At 36.7% G+C, this 21185-nt stretch overlaps 1 protein-coding gene across 1 annotated transcript; it reads left to right on the top strand.

The window, feature by feature from the left end:
• The first annotated feature begins 96 nt into the window (after positions 1–96).
• LOC131035308 (disease resistance protein Roq1) lies at positions 97–4407 on the top strand. Its single transcript, XM_059209437.1, has 5 exons — positions 97–897; positions 995–2084; positions 2187–2453; positions 2579–3830; positions 4016–4407. Exons 1-4 carry the CDS (start codon positions 365–367, stop codon positions 3767–3769), a joined length of 3081 nt encoding a protein of 1026 aa, XP_059065420.1. The 5' UTR covers positions 97–364; the 3' UTR covers positions 3770–3830; positions 4016–4407.
• The last annotated feature ends 16778 nt before the right edge of the window (positions 4408–21185 follow it).

Raw genomic sequence — 21185 nt, 5'->3', positions numbered from 1 at the left:
CATTTTCCTTCTCTTTTACCTTCGAATCTTTATAGGATAAGACCCAACCCAGATTTCTACGTAATTTCCTCACCCCTCTTTTTTTTGGCCCTCGAATTTGTCGAGAAAGGATTGATCTAGCCCGCTTCTTTATAGTTTGTACAGGTCAGCAGCTTGTATAAATTTTCCTTAATCTTCTTTTCCTCGATGTTTCAGGAAACAACGACGAAATTACAGAACCCACCTGCGCTAATATCTATATAATTCACGCTAGCCTTCGTCTTCTACATAAACTCATCTTTCATCACGCATACTGCCATCAGATCCTATTCGTCTGCCCTTTCTTTCTATTTCTCACGAGTAGTTAGCGTTTGAATTGGAATCAATGGCATCTTCTTCTTCAAGTCACCAACAAAATCAAGAATTAGATGCGTTCCCTCGAATAGAACCTGCCGGGAAAAGAAGAAAGGTTTCTGAACCTTCAATATTGTTTGATGTGTTCATCAACCACAGAGGCGCCGATGTCAAACGAACTCTTGCTACTCAGCTTTACAACTCGCTTAAGGAGATAGGCATACGGGCGTTTCTTGATTCCGAAGAGAAGGAACTAGGATATTCGTTTCCTTCCACTATCGAGACAGCCATCCGCTCTGCTAAGGTACACATAGCCATCTTTTCCAAAAGTTATGCAGAGTCCCCTTGGTGCCTGGCTGAGCTGGTTCTCATGCTCCAAAGTCAGGCCAAAATTATTCCCGTGTTCTATGAAGTGGAGCCATGGGAATTCACCCAAATTGGAAAGGGAGTATACGCTGATGCATTCAGTAAATATGAAGAGGAGGGCAGGTACCTCGAGAAGCTCAACGAGTGGAAGCAAGCCCTTCGTTCTATTTCGTATACTGCCGGCGAAAAATGTGACAGGTAATATTTCCTAAGGTTCTAGTTTCACCTTGTATAAGTTTTCCTTAAACTGTGGTTTAACAGCTTTCTCACGAGATCCTCCTTTTATTTTACACAGTTTCAGTGATCGGGATTGCCAAAAGATAGTAGAAGTTGTGCGAAAAGAAGTTCAAAGGAAAACATGTTTACATGTTGCTCCATATCCTGTGGGGCTTCAAAATCTTGTGGAAGATTTTGAAAACCAGTGCGGGCTGGAAAGAATGAAGCATAAGGTTATAGGCATTTTTGGCATGGGCGGAGTGGGGAAAACAACTCTCGCCAAAGAGTTGTATAACCGAAAGCGTTCATATTATTTAGAAGCAAGCTTCTTGTCTAATGTGCGAGCAGCTTATGTGAGAAGTGAACTACCTTCTTTGCAAAGTCAGCTTCTCAAAGATCTCTTCCACAAAGATCTCAGATTTAGAAGGACAGAGGAAGGAACAAGCTGTATTGAAAAATGTCTTGAAAGGAGCCTCACTTTAAATTTCATGATTGTTGTGGATGACATCGATCATGTAGACCAGTTAAATGCTCTACTGTGCATGAATATCCTAAATGAATCTGATGATAGTCTGGTTATTGTTACAACCCGTGACTTGCGTGTGCTTATGAACGCAGGGATTACTGTTGGCTATAATTTAAAAGAAATGAATAAAAATGATGCAACAGAACTCTTCTGTTGGCATTCCTTCAACCAAGCCCATCCATGTAGTGGGTATGAGCTACTGGTTGATGACTTCGTAGGCCTGTGTGGAGGCTTACCTTTGTGTCTTCAGATTCTGGGGAGACAACTTCATAAAGTGTCTCATGAACATTGGAGGTCAGAATTGATTAAAGTTAGAGAGATGCTGCCACAGGAAGTAAAGCAAAGTTTGGCAATAAGTTTTGATGCATTAGATGATGAAGAAAAACAAGTTTTCATGGATATTGCTTGCTTTTTTGAAGGGAAACCCAAAAGTATAGCCGAAAGAGTATGGGAAGGATCTCAAAGTGCATTGCAAACACTTAAAGAAACGTGTCTTGTGGAACAAATGGTAACAGAAAATTTCAGTTCGAATGAGGGAGCTGTATTGAGAATGCATGACCACCTGAGAGACTTGGGAAGAGAAATGGCAGCTGAGTTCAGCCCTCCTCAACGCCTCTGGCGTCCTCAAGATCTGAAATCTTTGGTATGCTTGTTATCCTTTCGCAATTTCTCCTAAGTATTACGATATTCGAAATCTTATATTTTTATTACATACACAGAAATTTGAGCCGCTCTGTGCATGCAGGAACAAGTGGGTCTCAAAACTATACTGACCAAAACCAATATCAGATGTTTCCAATCCATCTTCGACGAGTCAATGGGTTCTCAAGTTACATTCTTTTTAGCCCAATCAAATACTTGCTTTGAGACGTCAGCTTCCTTACTATGGCTGCAGCTTGAGGGCAATTCCACAGAACTATCGAGCATTCCTTCATGGATTCCTCTTAGAAAATTACAGTGTTTAAAAATAAAAGGTGGACGACTCAAAACGTTGTGGGAGGATCGCATGCAGGTATTTTGATCTTCTTAGTCAAAAAACTGAATCTCCTTGAACTGTGGAATTCATTATGGTATGGTTGTTTCTGGGCTATTTATTTAATCATTGAGAGATTTATACAAATTTATCTTGAATTTCAGGCGCCCTTCGAATTGAAAGAGCTGCAAATTTCTCAAACTTTTTTGAACGAGATCCCAGATCTAGGAATATTAAATACTTTAGAGAATGTGCTCTTAGATTCCAATGGATTCCCAATCACAGGTTTGCCTTTGCTAGAGTCTCTCAATATGAATCTTTCTAGTTTATGTCTCAGGTCTTCCACATTAAAGGGAGAGCAGGTTTCCACTAAAAGAGACGAGAAGATTCCGTGTGAATCTCTGGTTATCTTTAATTTCAAATTTAATGAGGAGGATTGGAATAACGAAGGACTGTCTTGTAGTGTTGAGACCCCTATGAGTGGCCTTAAAAAGCTTAAGATCAGCGACGAAGAATGTGTATCCAAGATCTTTATTAGTGAAATGCATTATCCAAGCCTTGAATCTATCAAACTTCACGATATGAAAAAACTTGTGGAAGTGGAATTAACAATGGCAGAGACATTAAGTTCTGTTAAGATTACAAATTGTAAAAATTTGGAAAGAGTGTCAGGAATTCACAATCTTGCACAGCTTGTAAAATTAGAAATTTCTGATTGTGGGAAGCTCGAGTTTGAGTCCTTGAGTCTCAGTAGCATGCCGTATTTGAAGAAGATAAAATTTGATAGAAATTTAATGCTAAAATGTTTTATGTTGATTGATTGTGAAAATTTAAAAACAACAAACTTTGGTTGTCAAAAGCTTGTAGAATTAATCATCCGTGACTGTCCGGAGCTCGTGGAGATCCCAGCTTTTATAGGTCCAAGCTGCCTCAAGAGGATTTCAATTGATGGATGCGAGAAGTTAAAATACCTCCAATTGAATGGTTGTCATAATTTGGAAAGTGTGTCAGGGAACTTTGAGATAAGATGGTTGTGTATCAGCGATTGTCCTAAGCTCAAGGAGTTGCCAGATCTTGCCACAATGTGCTGCTTGGAGAAAATTGAGGTTAAGAATCTTAAGAAGATACAGAACATTACGCTGCCAAAAACACTCATTAGTCTGTCTGTTCAAAGTTGCAAAAATTTGCAAAGTATAGCAGGAATCGGTGATCATATGGAGCTTAGAGAGCTGATTATTAGCGACTGTCCTGAGCTTGAGGAGTTGCCAAATATTTCCAGACTGAGCTGCTTAGAGCGAATTGCCATCGACTCCTGTGAAAATCTACAGAACATACCAAGCATTGAATGCACTTAAACATATGCAGCTTAGATATTGTAGCACTGCAGCAATATGGAATTCCATTCATAAGTTGAAGGTGATGATTTCAGTACTCTTCCTTAACAGGCAATAAGAAATATTATTTTTTACCGAACTGTTTTATTTATTTCATTATAGATATTCAGCTTTGTTTTGTTATTCGTTCTTACAAAATTCTATACTTCTGTAAATAATGTTTTGAGCGATGTGTAAATGAATCGTATACTTCGTGTTTTATTTCAGAGTGTGCCATGGAGAATAGACATGATTGTAAGAGTAGTGGATGGAACGGAATCCACTTTAAACAATATCTTTTTTCTGACGCTAACACGGGATGGTGTGGTCGGATTTGAGTTTCGTTATTGGATGCTTTGTAGCAGTGGTTGAAGCCATACTTCTGTAGAGGATATAAATACATCACTTTATCCCAACTATGGGCTTAAGGTGCGTGGAGGAAAATGGATAATTACAATGGTAGCATGTACTAATTTGACTTGCTGTTGTTGTCATTATATGGAAAATTCAGATGCGGAGGTAGGGAATAAGGAAGAAAGGGTTTCAGGTGCAAGTGGAGAAAGGTGAAGAGGGAAAATGTTTGAGTATTATGTATAATTATTCATAGTTAATGTTTATGAATGGAGCTTTTGTCAAAATTGGTTGTTCAGTTTAAGGCTTGTGCTCTTTTAAATAGCTAAAATGAATTTCTGAACATTTTTTTTAAATTGTTATATTTTGTTTTCATAGATGTGGTATGTAGATTATTTCATAGAACTATTTTTATAATGAAATTAGTGTCTATAATTTATTTCACTTTTATTTTTTAATAATCAAAGATTCTTCGATTTATCATTTTGAAGTTAAACTCTCACAACTTTCTAAATAGTGAGAAGTTTTGTAACCTCTTAAATTATTTATTAAAATTAATCTTAGTTAAAAGATGAGCCAACAAATGACAATTTTAAAACAAGAGATGCAATGTGTCAAGTTCTTCCCAATAATGTAGCTAGTTAAGAGTAGATAGGAATATAAAGATAGAAATGAGAATTAGTACATGGAGATAGATAGAGAGAGATGCAGAGATGCAGAGATAGAGATACGAGAAGAGATTAAAGAAAAAATATGAAGGGATTGAGATAGAGGGGCAAAGAGATATATAGATATAAAGGTCTAGGAAGAGTGAGTAGGAGAGAGAGCAATGGATTGATAGATAGAGCGAATCATGTTTAGAAATAGAGGGGGAGAGAGGAAGATGGAGGGAGAGAGGGAGAAAGAAAGGGAGATAAGTAGATACATAGATATAGAGAGTTAGAAAGATAGATAAAGATAAAGATGGAGAGACATAGAGGAGGGAGGGGGAGATATAGAGATGGAGAGATCAAGGTATAAAAAAGATGTAAGGGGGGAGAGGGAGAGGTAGCGATAGCTTAATAGATAGAGAGCGAGAGAGGAAGTGATATAGAGTGCAGAGATATAAAAATTATTAAATAAGAAAATTGATTAAAACTAGAGAATTGTTGTTCAAATTTTTTAATTCTATACAGTGATTGGTTAAACTAATAAAATAAAATTTGGGAGAAATACATTGGTATTTGAGAATTTGACAATTTGAAGTAGAAGTTTAGTAAGAATAGAAAAATTGAAATTGATGCTAAGTATTAATTATGGTCACACTTGTAACTTCCACTAATTTTATATTAGAAAGCATATTTTTATAAGATTTTTTTGTATTATGTATTTTTTAAAATTATTAGAAAATTAATTATAATTTTTTATTAAATTTTTTAAATAAAGTTACTCTTCATTATACTAAATATGGATTGATATTAATTTAATTTTCTTTCATTTAAGTTAATTTATGATGATGTCTATTTCTTTCAGAAATAATGTTTAAAAATTAATTGTCAATATTATTTATTAAGGTAAAGATTAAAAAAGATTTAACATCTACCTATATCAATAGACAACTGACTAAAAAATTAAAGTTTATCCAATATAGATGATTAGTTAATATGTATTAAGTTTTCTATTATTGGTTTTCTATTTTGTTTATTCCTCTTAAACCTTTTCCCTTTATTTGTCAATTTGACAAAAAAAGAAATAAAATATTAAAACAAAATTATAACAAAATTATATTCATGATTTTTGACAATGATAAAATTACGTGTGTGGGAACCTAAACATGTGACAGGTCTTAGGCAGTTAGGGGTCCACAGGTGTCCTCCTAACCACCTAGTACATGTCAACGTGTGTCCGACCACATGTTCAACATTAAACCAATAAATAATACCACTCAACAATCACACGAATTAACCATAAAGTGTATCTTTTGCATTCAAAATATAAATGTTTATGTTCACACATAAACATTTAAACCATTCATATTGATTCGAATTAAATTTTGAGAGTTCGGTCATATAACATCACATGCTCAATAAAGGGACCACGATAAAAACATTAAAGTTTGTATTAAACATCAAAATGGTAACATATGAACCCTAAATAAACCGACTTCGAGGCAATACAAAATAACATGACGACAACCCCATGCAATGTGAGCACCCATGGATAGTGATGTGGCCAATCAAAGGTCACGTGATGGTCAAAATTTGTCCACGTCCATGTCAGACCATGGGACCCTTTCAACACTTTTTTGCATCCCCCGTCCCATCTATCCATCTCAAACCATATTCACAATGTCAACATTCGTGCGGTACCTATCTTCTATTTTCAGGAAACAATCACCAAGGAATACCTTAATTATCATGATAAATTTGGTGGCAATATGCTTGATTTGGTTAAGTGTTGTCATTGATGTCAACACTGTATCCTGGTTGGATACAATTATTCTATCCCGGTTGGATCTATCCCGATTAGAATTGGTGTTTATCTTGGTTTTGGCTATGATTTTGATTTGGATGGTTATATGCTTGTCATATTCTATTGGTTTATGTTTTGGTGTTGTGGAAGCTATCACTTTCATTCCTAGTTGATATTTCTTAGTACTGGTTAGCTTTACCGGTTAGCGATATTTGATGATTTGATTAGGTGATTGTGATCCAGCTTATGGGAACTATTTCTATCATTCTGAAGGTGCTTCTTGATCATGTCCTAATTGTTTGGTGGCTTTGCATTGGCTGCTGTGCTGTTATGATGGTCCTATTGGATCCGGTTAGACTTGTTGTGCTATTACACTGAGGGTTTCTACCGGTTGGTGAAGCGTGTTGGATTTTGGTCTTAGCAAGATTTCTGGTGGATGTAATTGTTTGGAAACTTGAATTAGGTCCATTCTATATAATGTAAATCATGAACTTGGTCTGGTGACATCGTGTGATGTAATTTCTATAGTTATGGGTTGAGGGTTTAGCTGACCTTATCAATAAGGTTGATGATTTGTATTTATAGGTGACTTATTGATGTAATTGGCATGGTATGGAAATCGATGTTTAAGTCTACATTATCAGAAAGAGATTTATGTGTGAAAAAGGTTAGATCATTTAGCGAAGGGTTAGATCATTTAGCAAGGCAGATATTTGTTCTTAACCGGAACTGTATCAAACATTAGTGGATGCTACTTTCATAGTTCATCTTTCTCTGAATTGTAGTTTCATGTTTTGTAAGTCAATGAGACTTCTCTTTTATGATGAGCAGTGAGCTCTAGGCAGTTGGCCTGATTGCAAGTGAAATCCCAATTGTAATTATTTCACATACTACTGCAAAAGTATTATCTGATTGTGGGTACAGTTTCCCACCATGGTTTTTCCCTTTACCGAGTTTTCCATGTCAAAAATATTGATGTTGTGTGTACAGTGCTTTCATGCTTTATCTTTCATTGTGTTAGTTTCCTTGTGCTCCAATTTAAAGTTTATAATCTACATTAACTATTAATATTGGTAGAAAACTGATTCACCCCCCCTCTTAGTTTTCTCCCAGGATTTGAATTGTCTAACAATTAGTATTAGAGAAAGGTCCTCTCCGCAGAAGCTTAACCACTTGAGGAGATCCGATGGCATTGGCATCAACTTGAAACTCTACATTCAATCCCTATCGGAAGGAGAGTCCCAAATTTTATGGTACAAATTAAAAAATATGGAAGGAGTGAATGAAGGTTCATCTAAGATGTCTTGGAGCTAAAGTTTGGGAGATAGTGGAGAAAGGCTATATACCTCATGATCCTAATTCTGAAAAACTGGCACCTGCTGATGAAAAAAAGAGAGCTAAAAATGTTGTTAGATCAAAAGAAGCATTGCTAAGTGCCCTATCTGATGCAAAACTATTGAATGTCATAGAGTTGGAGAATGCAAAGTAGATCTGGATAAAGCTTGAAACTCTATATGAAGGGACAAAGCAGTAAAAATTGCAAAACTTGAAGGCTTCCGAGTAAGATATGAAACTTTGAAGATGGAAGAAGATGAGAAGATTAATTCTTTCATGGATAGAGTAAATAAGATTGTCATGGGAATCAAATGTTGTGGCAGATCAGTTAGTGAGGATGAGGTTGTGTCAAAGATTCTAAGAGTTCTACCTTTGGCTTACAAGATGAAGGCTACTGTAATTAATGAACTCCGCACATTGTCAAGTACCCCTCTTACCAGAGATACGTTACTTGGGAAATTGACTACTTTTGAGCTTGAGGAGCTTGGAGATCAAAGTGCTACTAAAACAGAGACTACATTTAAAAGCATCTTCCTTCGGTAAGAAGAAGATAGATTGGAAGGAGATGTATGCTAAATATTTGGAAGACATTGAAAGAGAAGACAAAGAACTTGAAGAGTTAGAAGCCCTAATTGCTAGAAGAATTCCTAAAGGACCGGCTGGAAGTAAGTATGAAAGAAAAATCCCTTTTAAATATTTTTTATGTAATAAGATTGGTCATTTTGCTTCTAGATGTGTTGAAAGAGATGCTAGGAATCATGAAAGATTTGTGAGGAATTATAAGCCTAATCCAAAATATCAAAGCAGATCTAGATTTAGATTGAATAAGGTTAAATCATGTTACTATGCCCGTGATGATGATTTTGGTATTACTAATGATGATGATGATGATGAACCTGTAAATGGCTCCAGCAATGGAAGCTCTGGTAAATATTGGGTCTTTATTGCTATCAAGGATGATTCTTCGGAAGTTGTCATTGAAGCAACTCATATGAGGAGAAGGCTTTAGCTGCTAAAATTGAATAGAACGATGAATGGGTTATAGATAGTGACTGCTCATATCATATGACTAGTGACAAGAGAAAATTTCTAACATTGCAAGAATTTGATGGTGAACTAGACAGATTTGGAGACAACAAGGCATGCATGATCAAAGGCAAAGGAACAATATCATCAGATGGTAAAACTAATATTGATTATGTTTACTATGTTGAAGGATTAAAAGATAATCTTTTAAGTATAGGTCAGATGGTGGATAGAGGATTTCATTTGCAATTCAAGGATGGAAAATGCAAGATCATCAATAAATCTGGATTAGAAATTTCTTTCAGAACCCAGACTAAAGGAAACATTTTTTATTTGAACTTCGGTGAGAAAGATTGTTTGATTGCTTAGATTGATGAAACCTGGTTATGGCATAAGAGGATGTGTCATGTAAATTTTGACTGCATAGTGAAGATTAGTTCATCACGGGCTGTAAGAGATTTACCCAAGATTGTTAAACCTCATAATCCAGTATGTAGATAACTTCAAATGGGTAAGCAAGTTAGAACATCTTTGAGAAGTATACATGATAAATCTAATGAAATTCTTGGTCTTATTCATATTGATCTGCGTGGACCGATAAGGACTAAAAGTTTTGAAGGTGATAAATACTTTATGTTACTTATTGATGACTATTCTAGAATGATGTGGGTTGCATTTTTGAAAGAAAAACCAGAAGCTCTTGAGAAATTCAAAGTCTTTAAAGCTATGGTTCAGACTGAGACAAGATTAAAGATAAAGTGCTTAAGATCAGATCAAGGCAGTGAGTTTACATTCAGTGAGTTCAACAACTTTTGTGAAAAGAATGGAATCAGAAGACAACTTTCTGCACCTAGAACCCCACAATAGAATGGATTAGTGGAAATAAAGAAAATAACCATATTGGATGTTGCAAGGATAATGATGACTAAAGATAAATTGTCTAATATCTATCGAAGAGAGGCTGTTAAAACTGTAGTATACACTTTCAACAAAGTACACATAAAAGGTGATATCGATAAGACTCCTTATGAATTATGGTTTGGTCATACTCCTATTGTTAGATATTTCAATTTTTTTGGAAGTAATTGCTACATTAGAAGAGATGTTACATTAAGAAAGTTTGATCCTAGAAGTGATGAAGGAATATTTTTTGGTTATTCCACTAAGAGAAAAGCATATAGATGTTATAAAAAAAGATAGAATAGGATATTGGAAAGCATAAATGCAAGGTGGATGAGCTAGGAAATAATTAGATCAGATCATATGACTATGGACCAGAAGATGAATTTATCAAACTGGAACCGATAGTGCAAGAATCAGTTTAGAGCATTGAACTAGTGACTCCGGTAACATCAAAAAATTCAATAGTCACAATTGAATAGTAGAAAGAGTCAATAAATCAAGAAAATTCAAAGTCTGCCAGGTATGTGAAACTAAATCATTCTAAAAATTAGATCATTTGAGATAAAAGGAAAGGTGTGATGACTAGAAGAAGATTAGCTATTGAAAATGTATGTTTAATTTCTCAAATTGAGTCGGAATCATTTATTGAAGCAAGTAAGGATGAGAATTAGATGAATGCAATGAAAGAAGAATTAGATCAAATAGAAAAGAATAAGACATGAGAATTAATCCCCAAACCTAATGATAAGAATATTATTGGGTTATCCCACAATAATGGCTCCCACTTTTGCCAATGAAGAAAATTAGCGGAGGCGGGGAATTTTTTTTGAAGGGGGTTCGAACAAACTAGGGGTGTTCGAGCAAACCCCCTCGTAGGGTTCGATAGAACCCCAGTTGGGTTTGGGAGTTCGATCGAACCCATTTTTTTAATTTTTTTTAAATTGCTATAAAAACCGAAAATGATAGTTTAATGTCATTTTCAAGTTTGAAGTTTTCTATGTCCAGAGGGGATTAGAGTGAACCCGACATCAGCACCACGCCACCCTACCCTGTGAGCAGTAGCCAACGCTTCTCACCTTCCAGCTTTTGACCTACATTATTTTAGGTGCACAAAATAAACATTTTTTTGTTTAATAATGTTTTTTTTTATTAAATTTATCTAAAAATTAATAAATAATTTGTTTGTTAATTTATTTTTTTAATTAAATAATTATATATTTATTGCTTTTCTACATTTTAGAAAAACTTTTGAAATTTTTTAGAAAAACATTAGCAAAATTAAAACTTAGAAAAATGTTAGAAAACTTAATTTAATGTTTTGATTTAACTCCAATTCGTATTTAAAATTAAATAACTATATATGTATTTTTTTTTCAACTTTTTAAAAAAATCTTATGAAAAAATTTGAAAACTAAGGTAGTAAATTAAAACTTAGAAAAACATTAAGAAAAACATTAGCAAAATAAAAAATTAGAAAAATCTTACAAAAATAAATATAATAAATCAAAATCATAAAAGAAAAGATCTCCATTTGAAGTGTAGACTAGGCGAAATGGCGGCGATTGAAGGCAGCAGGAGCAAGGATGCCGATGTGCAATGTTTGAGCGTTCAGGCCGCAAATATTCCTAATCAAAACAAAGTCACCCCAAAGATTGGTTCATGGAGCAATGAAGCAAATATTGCCTTTCCCATTGAAGCAGGTAGGTTGCAACCCTCTCAGAAACCGACTAATTTTGGGAGAAAAGACATGTTCCATAAAGACATATATTCTAGACTGTAGATGAATTATGGAAATCCGTATTCAAGTGGAAACCAGTGCCCTATTGACCCACATAAATGGAAGGAAAATGGTTTCATTTGGAATAACAAAGGTTGGTTTTGCAAGGCCAAGTATCATGCTTCCAAGTTCCCCCAAAAATGGCAACCATCTCCTGAATCTAGCATCCCTGGTGTGGCAATCAAGTGAGGCATTCCACATTCTGAACCCAATATGATCCCTATGAAATCTCATGGTAATTTCCAAATGTGGAATGGGCGATTCGGGCAATATAACTCTAGGACGGACCATGCCATGTTTTGGAGATCCAACTTTCATCCTAAAAATCGGAACCCTTGGTCGGATCGAGGGGGAAACATTGATGTCTGAGGATGGACCTTTCTCCCTCACCATCCCTGTCATCCTAAACTATTAAGAAAAACTTCAAGACCTACTATCTTTTTGATGAAAATAAAATTAATTTTGCTAGGTTGAATTTGCTTGAGTTTTGCTTTTTCATCAAGTGGGGTGGTGGAAAATGAGTTAAGGACAACTTTGAATCCTAGTGTAGAGCACAATGGGGAAAGGATATTAACATCAATATTCTCCCAAATGACTTCTATATGATCAAATTTATGAGTAATGAGGAGAAATGGAAAGCTAAAAACAAAGGTCCATATATATTGGATGGCATGGAAGTTCACATCATTTAATGGTAGCCCAATTTCAATCCTCAGACTCATGTATTACCAGACAGTAAGGTATGGATAAGATTCTACAACTGTCCCTCAGATTACTGGCATATTGATGTCATTAAGGATATATGCAAAGATCTTGGCACATTTGTATCGGTTGATGACATTTTGGAGCACAAAATATGGGGAAGCTTCCTCAAAATATGCATTAGCACAGATCAAATCACCAAGATCCCTGATGAAGTTAAAATTATTGGTGCTGGGAAGTTCTGGATCCAAAAGATTGATAGGGAAGATCAGTTGCATATTTTCCCTAAATGCTTCTCCTTGGATCACACTGGCCTAGGTTGTGATGTTTCGGCTACGATGCATAGAAGTTATTCATGTATGCAATTTCCTATTGAAGAAAATCTTCAGCCAGAACCTCCTATCTCCACTGATATCGAGGAGGATTTTTTAATGAAATTCATGAAAAGGAGAATATTCCATTGACTGAGGCAACTCCTTTGAACATAGCTCCTCCCTCCTCTGATCAAAGTGAGAGCCAACAAGATCTTCTCATGCTTTTGGAAAAGACTAAAACCTTACAGGTGGATATTGGATTTAAACTAGCGGATTCGCTACCACCCTCTCCTCTTGAGACTGGGAGTCAGCTGGTATTTGAAGATTGCAAAATTCACACTTAGGAAAAGGAGGCTACTAGAAATCCGGGGGAGATGGGAGATAATATTTTCTCTTCGCTAGGTATTGAATTGGAAGATGGTGAAATTGAGTCATCCTCGTCGAAGTGGGAAGAAGACTTTGAACCTGACTCTGGTCTTATATTGGAGGATTCCAAAAAAGGTTCTAGGAAGTCGGATTCAACCATTGACAAACCAAACTTCTAGCCAAAAGGAATGTGGGGGTGCAAGTCAAAAAAAATAATGCTAGCAATTGCTAGTGCAGCTAGTGGTCAAACCAAACATAATTTAGGGAAGGGAAACGCCCTTCCCTAGGAGCAATGAAACTCTTATCTTGGAATGTTAGGGGCATCAATGCCCCTAATAAATGGTGCTTGATTGAGTGCCAGATTGATGACACCAAAGGAGATATTTGGCTACTACAAGAGACTAAATGGAGTAAGCTTGAGATTGATGCAAAAATGAGAGTTTGGAAACAGTGGAATGGTCTGTTTAGGCAATCAGATGGAGCCTCTAGTGGCTTGGGAATCATTTGGAATCCCATGAATGTTAGGATCTCTCTTGTTGGGGAAGATATGTATTGGCAACATTGTCTGGTAACTATCCTAGGACGGAATGAGAATTTCAATATTTTTAATGTTTATAGACCATCTTCTACTGGTGATAAACGTCCTCTCTGGGATCTTTTAGCCATCAGAATTTGTAGTATTATCGAAGGTAGTTGTGTGGTTGCAGGGGACTTCAATGTGATCCTTTTTGGCAATGAAAAAGTAGGGGTATTCAGAGGACTGGTATGACCCATAAAGATTTTTTGGAATTTGTTAAGAAGAATCACCTAATAGACATTGTTCTGAAAAATGGAATTTTCACATGGACAAATAGGAGATCGGGTTTTACTAATATTGCTGAATGGCTTGACTAGTTTCTTATTGCTGATGATTGGCTGGGACAAAATCTTGTATTAGAGTCATCGATTCTCCCGCTTATTGGATCAAATCACTACCCGATCTGTCTAGAGGTCGCCAAGGGACAATTGGAGGGAGGTACTCCTTTCCGTTTGAGAAAATATGGTTCAGAGTGCCTGAGCTATATGATCTTATATCTGTTTGGTGGAATGAACCAGTTCTAGGGAATAATTAGAGATTATTCATACTCAATAAGAAGCTCAAGTATATTAAAGTTAAGGTCAAAGAATGGAATAGGAGCCAATTCAAGAATATTCATATGGAGAAATTAAGAATCAAGGCTGATTTGGAAGAAATAACTAGTTCTGTTATCACTTCAGGAATGAATGAGGATTTCTTTAACAAAGAAAAATCCCTCAAATCTGATCTAAATGAAATCCTTCGGTGTGAGAAAATCCATTGGTGACAAAAATCAAGGGAGTTATGGCTTAAGGAAGGAGACATAAAAACCAAATTCTTCCATAGATCGGCCATTGCCATTCACAATAGAAACAAAATATCAGAGATTAAGAGACCAAATGGATACATTGTCAGGAACTATGAGGACATTGCATAGGAAGCTGTAAGATTCTTTGAATCTTTAATGAATGGTGGTCACCAGAATTATCATGAAGCAAGAGCGAGACTTCTTAACTCAATCCCATCCATAATATCTGATAGTCAAAATGTAGCTCTCTTTAATCCTATTTCAATTGATGAAGTAAGGAAAATTACCTTCCAGTTGAATCTTGATAAGACTCCTAGCCCTGATGGCTTCCCTACAGCTTTCTTCCAACAATTCTGGGATATCATCGCTCGAGATCTACACCTAGCAGTAGAAGAATCAAGAAAGAAAATGACTATGTTAGGTGCTATTAATCACACATTTTTGGCTTTAATCCCGAAAACGAAAAACCCTCAATAGATGAGTGATTTTAGGCCCATTGCTTTATGCAACACGATCTATAAGATTGTAACAAAGATCATAGCCAATAGATTGAAGCCCCTCCTTAAGCACATCATATCGAATGAACAAAGTGGATTTTCCCCTAGAAGATCCATTGTGGAAGGCATTATCATTGCCCATGAAACGCTTCACACGGCTAGGAAAACTAAGGATTCCTACATGATTTTAAAACTAGATATTCTAAAAGCTTATAATATGTTGGACATGGGTTTCTTAATTGATGTTTTAAATAAATTTGTTTTTTGCAAGTAATGGATCACATGGGTCATGAGTTGTTTATCATCCCCCAAATTCTTTGGTTTGGTTAATGGATCATCTCATGGCATCTTTTCCATGTCAAGAGGAATATGACAAGGCGATCCAATGTCACCATTTTTGTTTATCATAATGGTTGAAGCCTTAGGTCGATCAATAAGTGTTCTTCAATAAGATGATCATTGTATTGGAGTCAATGCGGCAATAGGGGTTGAAAAAATGACTCACCTGCAATTTGTCGATGATACCGTCCTGTTTGGCTCCACTTGTAGGAGAGAGGCAAGGACAATTAAATCATGCCTTGATGATTACTATATGGCTTCTAGGCAGAATATCAATTGGAACAAATCTAAAGTGTTTTTTGTCAACACTCTGATTAAGTTACAAGGTGTCTTATCAAGGATTCTTAATCTCAGAGTTGCAAACTTCCTAGGGAAATTTTTTGGAACCCCCCTCTTCATTGGCAGTAACAGAACTTGCTATTGGAAGCATATTATTTATAAGTGAAAATCCAAGCTTGCAAATTGGAAAGGCAAGTGGTTATCCTCTGCTGGGAAACTCACTATAATAAAATCAGTCCTCTCTGCACTACCGGTTTTTTCCATGGCATGTCTAAGATTACCGATGGCAATTGAAGATGAATTGATCTCTATAATGAGAAATTTCCTTTGGAATGGCTTGGATGACAAAGGGAAATTTCCTCTTATAGCTTGGAAAAAGAGTTGCCAACCAAAAAACACAGGGGGTGCTGGCATTTGACAAATTTCGATTATGAATTTAGCTATGGGTGCTAAATTGGTTTGGGAAATTTACAGTGGTGGTAAATAAAAATGGGTAAGGATTCTAAAGCATAAATATTTGGACTCCCTGGAGCCAAAAAGGATTCTCACAATAAACAACCCCCTAGAGGTTCAGCCATCTGGAATTTTATTGTGGAAAGCAGGGAAATCATAAGTGATTAGGTTACCTGGGATGTCAGGAATGGAAGGGATGCCTCCTTTTGGATTTATTCTTGGGCTGGTGAAGCTGTCGTCTGTCTCAACCCTTCTCTACAACCTATTATGGTAGAAACTTGTCACCTCTGGGGCCACAATATCTGTGATTATGGTTATCCTATCCAAGAAAATGACATTGCTAAGTGGAAATGAAACTCCTTGGATCCCTTAGACTTGGATTAGCATCAAAAAGATTTGTTTGCCGATATTCTCAACAAAAGGGTTATTTTTCCTTCCCTTGAAAAGGACATTATTAGGTGGTGTGGATCCTCTAATGGTGAATACAAGGTACATTTTGGTTAGAAATTGAAAGAAGTGGCTATAGACAAAAAATATTGGCCAATTAATCTCTTTTGGCACTGACATCTCCTACCCAAAGTAGGTTCATTTGTGAGGTTGGCTTGTCAAAGAAAGATTCTAACTAAAGAAAGACTCTATTCAATGGGTATCAATGGACCCAGTAGATGCATTTTATGTTAAGAGCAAGAAGAGACTGCGGATCGTCTACTTCTCCACTGCAAGTTCTCCAGTCACTGTTGGTGGCATTTCATGGGAAAATTGAGAATTTTTGGCCCCTTCCCATCAGGGTTGGATGAGTGGTTTTTGCAATGGCCTAAACTAGAAGGAAAGGCTATATTTTTCTGATTTACTTTATATTTTACCATCTCTTCTGATTTGTGAAATTTGGAAAGAAAGGAATCGCAAAATTTTCCAGGGTAAAGAGATGAGCTTAACGTCTCTATGTGGAAAAATTGAGAACCATCTGACTGAGCTCCTGAATGAGGCTGCTCAATCCAAATCATTAAAGAAAAATATATACGGGCTGGGATTGGAAGATTAAGCTGGCACTTCCAAATCTACTCATTCCACCGCTTTTTGGCAAGGGATCCCTGGTGGATCAGGTCAATCCAAGATTGGGTGTTAAATGGGAAGCGCCAAAGCCTGGGTGGTTTAAGGTAAACTTTGATGGTGCTTCTACAGGAAACATGGGTCAAAGTGGTATTGGGTGTATATTGAGGAACTCCGATGGTATTTGTATAAAAGAAATATCTGAAAAGATTGGAGTTGCCACCAACAACGAAGCTAAATTTAGAGCGGCCTTAAGAGGACTGCAGCTAGGGATGGAGCTTTGGGTGTAAAGAATTCATCTAGAGGGAGACTCACTAAATGTGGTTAATGCGGTCCACTGTAATAACACCCCTAGTTGGTTCCTTAACCAGTGGCTTCAACCGATTCTGGTGCTGCTAGCCACCTTTGATGAATTTTGGATTAGCCACATCTATAGGGAAGGCAATGGAGAGGCTGACAAACTCTCTAAAATGGCAATTACCGATGGTAACCCCCCCTCGGCACTTTGATTAGGCCTTTTTGACTGGTTTGTTATCCCAGATGAGCTTCCACCGGTTGATATGGTTTGATTATCTTGCCAGTAATGGTGCTTTCCGGTTGAGTTTGTCAGTTGTGGTCTCAACTGATTGTCTTTTCCTTCCAACTGATATGTTTCTCCAATTAACCTGTTGGTGATGGTGCTAACTGGTAGTATTGCCTCCACCGGTTGATATGGACTCCTGACTATCTCAATGATGGTGGTGCTCACCGATTGAGTTACTTGCCAGTTGTGTTCTCCATTTCTCCTTCTGGTTGAGATGTTTCTCCGATTGAACTACCAGTTGTGGTGCAAACCGGTGCATTTCCTCCCTAGTTGCCTCTATATTTTTTACTTAATCTAATGGTCGTGGCTCCAAATGGACTGGTCAACCGATTGATTTGTTCACCTGTTAAGGTTTCTTCTTGCCACTGAGACATGGCTCTTTGCCGTCATTATTGGTCTGTGTCGATTTGTGCCCCATGGAAATTGGACATGTGTACACTTTTAATTGATATCTAGTTACGACTAGATCCTATTAGGATATGCATATAATTACTTGATGGATAAAGACTGTCAACATTAAGTTAACGTGCTTTGGATTAGAAGTTGTTTGGACACTGTCACTTCACACATGTGTGTATTCAATTGGCATGCACTACTTGCCTAGCACCTGTATCCAATGGTTTGATGACTTGCTACTTAACAATGGAATGCCCTCATTTTCCCATCAAACATTTGCATTCTTTACTCGGTGACTTGCTATGGAGTCCCCAATTCTCCTTGAAGCTACTTGTCAACAAATGGCTTTCCTGGGCAAAATCACTGATAAATGTCTATAGGAGGTCCTCTACTCTCAACACCCTCTTATTCTTCACAACCTTGAAAGGATACTGGGGAAGGAATTCCTTATGGCTTATCATAGGTATACAGCCAATGCCGATATCCCAACCTTTTTTATTGCAATGGTGATATATATGGGGACTAGCAAGTAGAGAGCGAAGCTTTTAACTCAAATGGTGTTCAAACACCACTTGCTGGGGGAAATTGATGCCAACCTGAGGATACCACTTCCCCAAAATTACTAAATGTCCTTAGGAAATGGGGTGAAGGTGAGAAAGTTTGTGATTGTGGACTCTCTAGACTTCGAAGCTCTTCAAGAAACTTGGCCTACCATTACTAGGGATATTGAATTTATGCTTAAGGCAGCAGGTATTCAAAATGGCTTCACATTAGAATGGAGGGAAAAATATCTTCGTGATGAAGGGTTAGTGGGTGTAGAAGGATTTGGTATTTGTTAGTGAATAGATTTTGCCTTTCTTTAAATTAATGAATTTTACACTCTGTCGCCTTCCTTTAAAGGAAAAAGTTCACTATACAATTGGGTAAGTGTAACATATACTACTTCCCTCTAAATTTTTTGATAGGTGTAGCTCCCTTCGTTAGTTATTCAGGGAATAATCTATTTTATTTTCAATTGGTATGCTTTTAACCTAAAATCACATAAGGCTACCAACTTCATTCTTAGATGAGTGGCTAATGATTTACACATATTTTTGGGAAAAATGAGTTTTTTTAATGCTTCAACATGAGAAATTTACAATTCATAAAAATAGATAAGAGAGAAGAAATCTCCTTTTCAAACACGAATCTTTTAAACACTCATAGGAAGGAATCTCAGAAAAATAATAATATTCTGCATTGGAAAGGTGATCACTGTCATTTGATTAGATCAACATATGGAAAGATATATCACTACGCATATTCAAAACTCAAAGGTTTCTCTTTCTCGCAAAATAGTAAGATCCTTTATATATATATATATATATCTTATGTAACAAAGACACAATCAATACATGTATAAAACCCTTTTCAATTCCAGATCTTTAAAGTCTAATGACTTCCTTCAACAAAATGACACTTCTCAAACCAAAAAGAAACTAAGTAAAAACTAACATAATTCTAACCAAAATCTAACCCCCCTCCATCTATCTTAGTCTAATTTATAGTTTTTAGAATAGAGGAGGTCTCCCTGAAAACTCGACCTCCTCTAAATCAGTTATGAAAACCAACAGAGTTTCATTAGGACAGATGTCCTGAAGTCATTTGCATAAACATGAAAAATACATAAAAAATAGGGCCTTGATCAACGCATTATGTTGCTTTCCCATCATCATCTTCTTCTCTGCTTTCCTGGGCGTCATGGGTAGTTGTGACTTCTTGGATTATTGATTGGTTCGGAACCTTCATAGTATTGAGTTTTTCCTTTGCCACTTCTTTGTTCCATCTGTGCTTCACCATCTTTTCAGCATGCTTCGGTAACTGATCATTATCGATAAACGCCATGGACTCGATCCGAGCAACTCGTGTTATATCCTCAAGGGTGAAATTGCCCTTGGCTTTAATTTTCTCCATGTATATCTTGAAAGCCCTTATTGCATCCTATGTGTTCAGCCTGCAAATCCCCAACTGCCAATCGTGGTCAGGATTAACCACCTTGTTGTCATTAACTAAACTGCATTGGAGGTCTTGGAGTTCATACATAGAAGTCTTGGCCTTAGAGATCACATATTTGAAGGTGAGCACCTGCCACATTATGGTCTTCTTCAACATGAAGAGTTGACATTCATCTGTAACCAGCTTGATTGAATTTTCTGTTAAAAATATGGTAGCTCCATATTCTTCTATTTTGGTGAACGTAGGCAAGACATTTTCCCATTTGTGTTCCTCTTTCTCCCATGGTGAAATCTAGTTTTGAATTTCTGCAATGAGGCTCTGCATCTCATCACATAATTTCTGGGAGTTTGTGATATACTTTTCTCCATCTTTAATTACTCCTTCAATCCATCTTTCTATAGATTCTGTAATGCTTTTCACTTGTTGAACCTGACTCATTAGCTTTTTATTCTCCGGTGAAGTAGGATCAAATTTTTCTGTAGCACAAGATATAGGAAGTGCTCTGAAGCAACCGATGTTGTCAATGAACTGAGCAAGGATGCTTATATGCCACTTTAGTTCTCTCTTTTCTCACCTGTCTTTCTCTGACCTAGTGAGCATTTTCATTGTAGATACCTGGAAGAAATGGTTATCTGAATCTCTACTCATATTTCCCAGCTCCACCTTAGTGATCTCAAAATATTCTGCACTGACTTCCTTGTCCTCATCTTTGGGCTTGTATGAGGAAATCTTGGTAACCCACTTTTCAGTCCCTTCATCACTATCTAGTCGAGCAGTTGTTTTGAACCTTTTTGGCTTGGGGCCCTTTTCTATGTACTTAACTACCATATCTTGAATGGGAATAGTCACGAGAATGGAACTCCATCTTTTGTTCACCGAAGTGGTCAGCCACTTAGGGGTTGCACTGGAACTGGTTGTTCCTTCGATTGCTTTGGAGGGTGGTGTCATGGCTATGGTAACCACATGGGAATCCATGACATTAGCAATGTCACTATCCAAATCTTCAACTTCAAAAATCTTAGCATCAAGAATCTTATCCTTCACCTCTGTATCCTTAGCCTGATCCATCCTTCTCTGAGCAGCACTTCGTGACCTGGTATGTCGAGGAGTAGAGAAGTCCAAAGCTAGATTAGACTTGTGCCTAACGTGAGGCTACTTTTTATCCTTACCTTCACAGTTGAGAGCAACGAGATTACTACCAGCAAACAAACCTTCTA

Source organism: Cryptomeria japonica, chromosome 7 (genome assembly GCF_030272615.1).
Source record: "Cryptomeria japonica chromosome 7, Sugi_1.0, whole genome shotgun sequence".
NCBI lineage: Eukaryota > Viridiplantae > Streptophyta > Pinopsida > Cupressales > Cupressaceae > Cryptomeria > Cryptomeria japonica.
Note: the sequence above shows the minus strand (reverse complement) of the source record. Positions and strands in the feature narration are given on the sequence as shown.